This window comes from Limulus polyphemus, unplaced genomic scaffold (assembly GCF_000517525.1).
Source record: "Limulus polyphemus unplaced genomic scaffold, Limulus_polyphemus-2.1.2 Scaffold3312, whole genome shotgun sequence".
Classification (NCBI taxonomy): domain Eukaryota; kingdom Metazoa; phylum Arthropoda; class Merostomata; order Xiphosura; family Limulidae; genus Limulus; species Limulus polyphemus.
This window is the reverse complement of record NW_013668922.1, coordinates 45453-55831: the sequence shown is the minus strand read 5'-3', so window position 1 is coordinate 55831 and position 10379 is coordinate 45453. Positions and strand designations below refer to the sequence as shown.

At 34.8% G+C, this 10379-nt stretch overlaps 1 protein-coding gene across 3 annotated transcripts in view; it reads right to left on the bottom strand.

The window, feature by feature from the left end:
- LOC106469113 (C-Maf-inducing protein-like) overlaps nucleotides 1-10252 on the bottom strand; it is a 71866-nt gene extending 61614 nt beyond the window's left edge. For all 3 annotated transcript variants that reach the window (XM_022397540.1, XM_013929568.2, XM_022397541.1), the window contains exon 1: nucleotides 9049-10252. In XM_022397540.1, coding sequence (XP_022253248.1) covers nucleotides 9049-9555 — 507 coding nt within the window. In that variant the 5' untranslated portion in view covers nucleotides 9556-10252. The remainder of the gene's footprint in view (nucleotides 1-9048) is intronic.
- Nucleotides 10253-10379: the final 127 nt, after the last annotated feature.

The window sequence follows — 10379 nt, the reverse complement described above, 5'->3', positions numbered from 1 at the left end:
ATGATGATACTTCTGTACTATTTTGAACCAGACAACCTGATATTCTTGGTATGTTATGATGATACTTCTGTACTATTTTGAACCAGACAACCTGATATTCTTGGTATATTATGATGAGACTTCTGTACTATTTTGAACCAGACAACCTGATATTCTTGGTATATTATGATGAGACTGCTGTTCTATTTTGAACCAGACAACCTGATATTCTTGGTATGTTATGATGAGACTTCTGTACTATTTTGAACCAGACAACCCGATATTCTTGGTATGTTATGATGATGATATTGCGTCCGTTTTCCTCAAAGCAGTTTTTAGATGCCAAAATTCACTTTGGAAATGAAAAGACTGGTTTATTCCGGGACCAAGGCTAATTGCTTAATTAGGCCAACTGGCAGGTCGATGTGATTTGAAATATTAAGTTATTGGCTGAGTTGATTTAAAAAAAGAGCTCATATTGTTCATGCTGAGTAACTGTGAGCGTATCATGAATCTAAATTATGTTATCATTATGACATAATTAGAATGGTAGGAAGTAGCAAATTACTGCAAATTATTTTTGAGGATCTTCTAGAATGTTTGAAAGAATTCACAGTAAACAATGGCAAAATGTGGATCTGACATACGACTTTCAACACATAAAAGCTTGAAATACGAGTTCAGATGGCAAATATATTTTGTAACAGTTTCTCCTAAAACGTGTAGTATATACCCCCCAACTTCCTCTCTATCTCTCTCTCACATACACACACCAAACAGCTCTTATTTAAGGCTACCATATCCTTTCGCCAACTGAAATGAAACTGTCTATGCCTTTGGCTTATTGACTTAGACTACGTATGTAGTATATCGGTACCTTTAAATTGGGCTAAATTGTGAAAGTCTAACTATTTAGTGTGACTGCTAAAACAAACTTTTTTTTTACAAAAGCTTTTATTATAAGATAAATTCAAAGATTTATTTATAAAATGCAAACTGCAAGTGAGTTTCATTATAACTAACCAGATGGTGACTCAGCCGTGAGCCGACTAAACTAAAAGCTCTTCATTTTCGTAGTGTAGGTTAACGTTATAAAGTAATTCTAAAGAGAAGCAAGTAGAGATAGAAAGGCATAAACAGGATGCATATTTTTCTCATTAGTACATTATGAGAGAAACTACACTTAAATAACGGATTTCTGAAAGAAAAAAAATGTATATTCATATATTCAAATATTAAAGTGATACACGGTATGAAAATGACCATAAGGCTTAAAATGAAAAAGTGTTATATTACACGATAACAGCTTTTAGTCATGCAGATTCATAATATATATATATATGTATAGAGCGGCTGAAACTACTACTATGTCTGTCGTATACCAGCCGGACTAATGAATTATGTTATTAAGCAAAAGACCTCGTCGGTATTGCATATGGTAGATGTAATGTAGTTGACACATTATTACATATTCTTTTTTGTTTTCACTCACAAGTTCTTAGAATTTACGTATTTACGTAAGTTGAGCGCTGCATAAGTTAAACAATGTGAGGGGCTACATTCTACATCTTGTGGGCACACATACTGTATTATTTAGGATGAGAACCAGCTGTGATAGTTTGTTGGTTGCAGGGCCTACAAAGGAGGACAAGACACATCACATTTTGGGATAACTTCAGCCTCAGAAAGCGCCTACCCCACTATCACCGCCTCTGACGTTAAACAAGGATACATAGTTTATTGATGTTCACACAAACAAGCTAGTGTCCTCGAAGTTAACATTCGATGAGGTATAAGCACACGAAACGTTTATTATGCAAGTTTATGGATTTAAAGGACAAAAATATAGGGTTCGATTTTCCGTGGTGTACAGGGCGCAAATACCTTTTTGTATAATAATTGTGCACTAAACTATTAAACAATCAAATACACAAACTAAACCTTTTGAAATTCTATGTTAATTACAACATTTTCTGTAAAAGATAAAACAAAACAATGTACTTACCAATTCTTAATTTGCTGTATTTGATTGTGATTGAATTGTAAAAAAAAAAAAAATCACTGTTTTCCCTCCTTTTTAATTTTTTATGGTTAGAAAATTGCTTTCATTGTCTCTTAGTTCAAAATAAAGTACGTCAACAATCCAAGTACAAACTGCCAAAGTGTCTTAGTATGATGCTGTTTTCCCCCCCTTAACATAATTCACTGGTAGCCAAAAATTTCTCTCACTTTCATTATACATAGAAGGTAACTCGAAAATGGCTTAATGATATGTGTTCGCATTTCATGCAATCATCAACACAGACTTAAAAGGAGACAAATTTGAGAGCAATAAGATGTAGACATCATGTTGATACGTTGATACAATGAAAAAAAAAAGCACGAAACATTTAAACCACGGGCTAAAGTGTCATATTACGGTTATGCTATATATCAAGAGCATCAATTTATCGATTATATCATGTCTTAAATTACTAGCTAGCGTATCAGTTCAACGCACTGGGAAGATACTGAGGCACAGAGAGTGACATAGGGGGTCAGATTCGACCGCCTATGTCACTCCTTGAGGGGCCTTAAAGGTACATGACAGGTTTGGTGGCAATCGGTTCAGTGATTTGCCAGTTATTAAAAGAAATAAACACACATACATGGTTAAGATGAATACGATAGCCCAGCTTAATTGTGTTCAGTTGGTTGTTTGTTGCATGTTTTGAAGCGCAAAGCACCAGAACTATCTGCGCCATGTTTTCCGTCAACCTATTCACTGTAACTCTTTGTCCATACCACGACAGTCTAGATCCCCTTGCTATTTTTGTTTTCATTTTAAGAAGTAGTCCTTATACTAAAACACACAGACTTAAACTGCGGAGTGTAAAAGTAATTTGTCAGTGATTTAGTATTGTAAACCTGAAAGGAAAACAAAAATCGCCAGAGAAGTAGAATCATTGCAGCAAAAACGTAACATATGAAAGGAAGATTGTTTGTAACTAAGCACAAAGCTACACCATGGGCTATCTGTGCTTTGTCCATCACGGGTATCGAAACCCGGATTCTAGCGTTGTAAGTCCGCAGACATAGCGCTGTGCCACTGGGGGGCATCAAAGAAAGAAACGAAACATCATGAGGAAAACACTCAATACAGAGGTTTTCTAGAGGCCCACTTCAAGACTACTTATCTATCTAACATTTTCTTTGGACAGAAGTAATCGGTTATTACAAATCTACCTGGTCCTTATGTTACCTTGGCAGCCAGTGTAAGAGACCTAAGTAGTCTACAATGATTTTATGACTCTTGCCTTGGGATTACACATGCCCACTGATGTCAGCATAGATGTTAAAATTGTTAGTATACGATGTATTCTCGGTTAACAATTGAACATAGTTGTATTTCCTATTGTTAAATACAACTAATGTATAATTAAGATTACAACTTCCCCACTCTGGTTTTCATACTAACATACGATTATTTTGTTTTGATCGTATATGTGTTCTAATATTACACAGTAATGCAATTCATTAGAAAAAAACTTAACCAGCTTTTTGTCATTTGTAGAGCTGTTCTTGGCTATATTCAGTTTAGAACATCATCGAAAACAAACATTTGAATGAAGAATCATGTTTAGCATTGGTGCAGGTAGTTGTTAAATTATATGTTAATGTTCATATGGAATTACAAACAAAATGTTATCTTGTAACAATTAGTCGAGGGATGCTAATAAATAATAATGAAAAATTTCTAATTATGAGATCCTCAGCTACCGAAATAAAATGTTTACACGAGAAGTCATTACATTAATAGCAGAGGTACAGTCAATCAAACACAACTACTAAATACTGAAACTAGCTTTCACAAAATAATCTGTGAAAAATGCATTAAAAAAACCACGAAGGGACACATAAATAAGAGTAGAGAAAACACTTAGCCTGATCCACAGATCTACTGAGAAGTAGACAATGCACTTTGCTAGATGTGAAAAGGATGTGATCTACATCATTACTATTTATTACTTATTGTATCAATCCTACGTCAGTTTCGGTGTTATAAACGTAGGACTAGCTTAAAAGGATTTTGAATTGTTGCTGGTATTGATAAATGACAGAGTACTCCACTGGTATACTATGTTAGCCATGACCACATTCTCACCCACCTAAAAGACTCACGGTGCGAGGAAATACATTTCACTCCAAAGCATCATTTGCATCGTTCTTTTTTGAAATCTGGAATAGTTGTTAAGTTATAAAACTTGACATAAATAGCCGAGGAATTTAACTGAAAGACTCTTTTGGATGTTTATATTATTATTTCAAGCTTTAGAGTATTTTATCTCTTTATGGCTTCCCCATGACTTAGTGATAAGAATGAGAGCCTATAACTTTAAAATTCGGGGTTAGATTTTGTGGTGGGCATGGCTGAGATAGCTCATTGTGCAGCTTTGCGCTTAAAATCAAAATACCTCTCATAAAAAAGAAACATGTCAATGACAGTTTGAAGTAAAAGGATTCATGATTTCCTCTCATTATGGACTACTGGTTATATGAAATTGCCAGTAAAACACGTATTTTAGGAAATAACAACGGCAACACTTGTTATGTTGTTATGTTTATAAGCTGTGGTTTTTTAAAAGAATATTAATACTAAATTGAGAAATAAGAAAACACTTTTTCCTATACGCTAGTTTGCATTACATAAATCTAACAAAATACTGATACAACATGATTTTCTATCTCAATGAGTGTAGACTATGCCCCGTTTTGTTATAGTTACAATGTGTAACCTATTGTTCCGGATGTTAGTGACTGAATACAAGAAGCTTACTGATTACAGTGCATAGTCTAGTCATTAGCGTATTGCATTTGAGTCCGCATGTATGTTTGCGAGCGCATCTCAAAAAATAATAAACCGATTTACGTGAGTTTTTTACAAGATATAGGGTGTCGTCATAGGACGATCCTCCCTAAATCTGGTCCGGATCACTGGGATTCTGGATCACTTTGAAACATCTTTATGATGTAGATATATGGCATTTTCTCAGTCTGTTGATAATAACTTTAAAAAGTGATCGGATTAGGACTGAACTTCAGGCGCATATTGAAACCAAAAATCCCAAAAACTACTGGCGGGGCGAGAGCACGCAATCTCTCTGATTGCTCTTGTTATGAATGTAAAACTAACTCACAAATCTAACATGAAGCTACTTGCATAGGTATCCATAACGAACTAACAAAAAGGATAATCAGGTAATGTTTTTATCAATATTATAATATTCTCACCTTGTTATTAACATTTTTGTTATACTATTTAAGATGTGTAAAACACACTGCTTCTGAGTCTCTGTTCCGGTTCTCATATAGTAGTCTCTGTTGTAGCGATTTATGGTGGTTAATGGGAGTGAGTTCCAGATCTGGTTTGAATAAATAACATCCTCACTTTTGTTGTATTTTTTATATTATTTTCCATATACACTCAAGATGTGTAATACATGTTCCGGCCATAATAAACTAGTCTAAACCAGTCTAGGCTGTAGTAGCCATTTATGAGTCGAGTTGATAGTTGTGATGTTCGACCTGGTTTTGTTATGTAATATTCCCACCTTATTCTCATTATTTGCCTTGTTTTCACACACAAAGATGTGTGACACACTGTTACAGGACTGATGCAACTGTGTATGCAGTCAAGTCTTGTGGCACGGAACTGGTTAATGGTTAATTGGTTTTAATAAGTTATGTAATAATGTGATTGTTATTTCACACTTTCAATGCACATGTATACCCTGCAACATAGATCATCATTAACCGGAACGGATTATTAAAATAACAGTATGTTCTGGCCAGTTTGTTGTGGTAAATATCATAATCTTATACAGAATTAATTATTTACTCAATTTATCTCTTCAATACATCAAATAGAGTAACAGTTTCCTAATGTTCTGGATTTTACATTCTGCTAACCTGTACGGTGGGTAAATGGCATTTCAGGCATGCTAATAATTACTAAACAAAGTGTCATATAGTGCATATTATCCAAGTAATTAGTAGTCGTATTCAATTCAAACCATTGCTTATGTGCAAAGTGGAAACTATTCCCAGAATTGTGAAGCGTCAGGCTCTGATTCAAAACACAGACTGCAACGGCTTGAAACTGTTTCTGCCATATGCTGTATACTCATAACTGAAAGAAACGATGCAAGCGACGAAGAAAAACGTCTACCAGTCAACACAAAGTTTACGAAACATTTGCTGAAATTTCTGTACCATAGTTTACATGAACGTTTCACGTTTAAGCACAATATACTAAGTACTCAGAAAAAGCGTTATATTTGGTAACCTTTCTCCTAATCTCAACGTTTTAGGGTGGGGAAAATATCCGAGTTTTACCATATATGTGACATGGATGTCAACATATCACTTTCATAAAGCAATCTGATGATTATCCAAAACATAATCGGAAAGTTTAATCCTATGAAGATAAGAATAAAACAAGTATACGAAATATAATGACACAATTTAAGCATAGGCGCAGCTTGTACCTTTTCATAATAAATTTACATTGAGATTAAATTTTACTATTCGGGCATCTAATTGCTTAATTTAAACAGAAATATATTTTTTTGGTGAAGCAATCGAACCTTGGTCACTAGTTACTACTAGATCTATATTATATCTCTGTTTAAATATATTATTTCAAGGATTTCAACTTTTAATAACTCTATTGTATTTTACCGGTAAAAAGATTTTGTAAAAAATTACAACTGCTTTCTTATACTTGTTGTTGCACATATTGTATCCAGCTACTAGTAGAGTAACCAGCGTTGCTCTGGTGAAAATGGCTTTAATTTATTTAGTTCCTTATTTACGTGCTAATTTATTCACCTACTGTAAAGCTTCTTTGTACACAATATTTTTGTCTTGCTGTTAGGAACAAAGATTATGAGCAGAGAAGCAAATAAAGTCTCCGCGAAGTTTTTAAATCGTTTTAACACATAATTGACCAGAGAAGAAACGTAAATAATAGCCCTCATAATCATACATTACCAACAACTACGACATTTTCACTTTCAGACCAATTAGTCGTCGTCGTGTTTATCAAAAAGGTTATAAAGGTTTCTTTGGCCTCAGCTTTCGGTCTCTAAACGGCCTCTAAGGCCGCAGCCACACAGCCCATGTTACTTCCCGCACAGAGTTGTGACTATACCCCAAGTTTGGAGCATGTTTGGTGGGACGGGGATTCAAACCCGCAGATTGCGAGTCGAGCTCCCTAACCACCTGGCCATGCCGGGCCCGGCTCACAGAGAAAGAGACACATACACACATTCGCGCATATATTTTCAGGTAATAATTAAAAAGAACCTTTCATTTCAGCCAACGTTTCGCTATTGCAGCTTTATCAAGGCTAGTAGTAATATAATAACTAGTTGTTGGCTGAAATAAAAGGTTCTTTTCACTATTATATGGAGTATAAAGGTCGTTTTTTCTCTAACCTAAATCATTCCAGTGTGCACTAGAAATTCTGGAAAACAACAATTGAAATACTTGTTCTCCATCAACTGGACATGCTTCTTAATTGTTGTAGAGTTGTGTTGTATCCATATAGTGCAACGTCGAAAAGACATAAAATATATATGTAGCGGTATAGCATGTAATTTATAATAAACATACTATCGACTAAAAGAAGTCGTGGAACTTTGAATAGCATTTAAATCACAGCCTTTTGTTCGTTGCATTTTAATAGTTTGTGTTTTACACCAGTTGAGTCGTAGTTAACAGTTTTAAAGTATTTCACACCAGTTGAGTCCTGGTTAGCAGTTTTAAAGTGTTTCACACCAGTTGAGTCCTGGTTAAGTTAACAGTTTTAAAATTTATACACCAATTGAAAGTTGCCATAAACTCTGTTTTGAGTTATATGCATTCAGATTATTTTTCATGAAACTTGTTAATAGTTTTATTGTTAGGGCACATTTTACTTGTTAGTTTGTTTAAGCATAAAACCATGTTAATTTGTATATACAATTAGTTATATAATTTTTTGTTACTTCTATCGTTAATTGTCTATATACCTGAGTTGGGAGTTTTACTAAATTATATATATATATATGGGTGCAACAGATAGGCTAAACACGTGCACGCGCACAAAAGTTATGAGAATAATAAAGCTGATCAGGAAGAACATATAACTAAGATTGGCGGAGTGGGCAAGAAATTTGCGTCTTTTTATATTTAAAATTGGAATATTAATTAGAAGTTCAGAGTTAGAACGATATGCACTGGATCCAAATCTATTTTCAGATAATCTGAATCAGCAACCCAATCTCCGAAATTTAGGGCCGAATGTAGGCCAGTTGTTAGCGTACCAAACTGTGAATCTGCGGTCCCTCAGCTCGTGCTCCAAAAAGAAAAAAAGAACGAAAAAATCGCAATGTGCACGTTGATGCTGTGGGTGCGTTATAAGGGCGACAGTCAAATTCCACTGCTAGAACAGCTAAGAGTAGCCCAAAAATTGGCAGTGGGCGTCGTTGACAAGATGTATTCTTTCTATCATTTCAAAATTAAGGCCAGCTAGCGCAAAAAATCCACGAGTAGTTTTAAGCAGGTATCCAAAAACAAACAATCTAGTCCAACACTTATTTGCAGTGATTGATAAGGCATCAGTTTCTTAATGTTTTCGATCTAACCAGATATAGTTATTGTCGTTCACATTTAGCTCAAGCCACCATGATACACATTCGTATATAAAAATAAGACGATTTAAAAACAATCTAAATCTCTTGCCTGAAAGGACTTATTCCATATACTCTTATTATAGGAGCTTGAATGCATTCGCAGAGCCTGTTTTATATTCCTGAGTATATATATTATTTGCCTTCTTTTTTTAATATGCTATATTTCACTTTAATTTTACATGTACCAACTTAAATTCACAATTCAGAAATGTTTGTATTGTCATATACAGTGTGTAACACTATGATATTTCTATATATTCACTTGATCACGTTTGTGTAAACAAATTTGTATTATCTCCATGGAAAAACAACACACACACATATATATATAATAGTTTAGTTTTATACTTACACTTCTTGAAATGATTTCAGAGTCAGTGAAGAACAGATGGTGATTTTCCCATTTGCGCAGAAATTTCGAACCAAGGAACTTGTGAACCACATTCCTAGAATGAAACACTTTACACAGGAGTACGTCAGTTTCATGTAAAAGTTTTAATTTCGTCCCTGCGTATGAGTGAAGAGGTGAACCACATGTGGGAATATAACCCATACTTGAACCCTGATGTCCAGAGATACACGTTCTTCCACTACAAGATGGGTGTTCAGGATGAGTGTCCATTGATTTAATTTGGCGGCATCTCTTGCAGTGAAGCGTATTTTTCCCAGCAATGCCTGTTTTTAGAGTTGGACTTGAAAGAGAAGGATGTAGTACAGCTAGTGTCGAAGAGCCTTCAGAAATGAGTCCACTGAACTCTCTAGCCGGTCGTGGTGTATCCACGGTACACCTGGAACTGTTGGACTCCGTGAAAGACAGAGAACACGGTCTGCTATTCGCACAAACACACTCGAAGCTCATAATGACCCTTTTCGTCTTTCCTGTGTTTTTGTAGAAACTTATGATTCAGTATTAGTTACATTAACCTTCGTTTCTATACGGAATGGCAACTCGTAAGAAGATAACCGTTTTCGTTAGTTATCATGACGTCACTGCAAGATAATCACGTATATTCACGATAAGCGAGTAACAAACAGACTCGTTTAACACGCCCTGAAGCGTGACGAACGTTTTAGTTTTCAACTCCCGATACAAGAAAGGTTGTAAAATAGGTTATGGTCATAAGATAAAGCATTTATCACTTTGAGTAAGCGCTTCTTCATAAAAACGTCATTCGAAGTATAGTGTATAGCACCTGAAAACTTCAGTTAAAAATTACCCAAGGCATTTTACTCGGTTATTTTTATTACCAGTGAAATGTCTTTATAAAAATCCTCTAATCACTGATCAAAATAAAAATTCAAACAGGTCGTTTATATACGGATGGTATAATAAATGTCGAAAATATAGCATAGCACTGAGAACAAATAACATTTAAAAATAATGTTCTGAAAGTTCAAGTACGAAATGGACACTTTTCACCAGTAGATTGGAAGAATATTAACATAATAATCTTTTGCGTTGACAAAAAATCAAACACGTCTGCAACAGTGCTAATTTACAAGCGCACTTCGTTATATCTCTCTCATCACAGAATATACCACGAACAGAAGCAGCGTACAACTGTCGTTACTGCAGGTTATTCGAAGCCTTTTATCGGTGAATTTTGTCGTCAGATGGCGGTACGTACACATTTTCTTTTGTATCTTTCCGCTTAATAATTTTAATAATATCCTAGCAGAAAC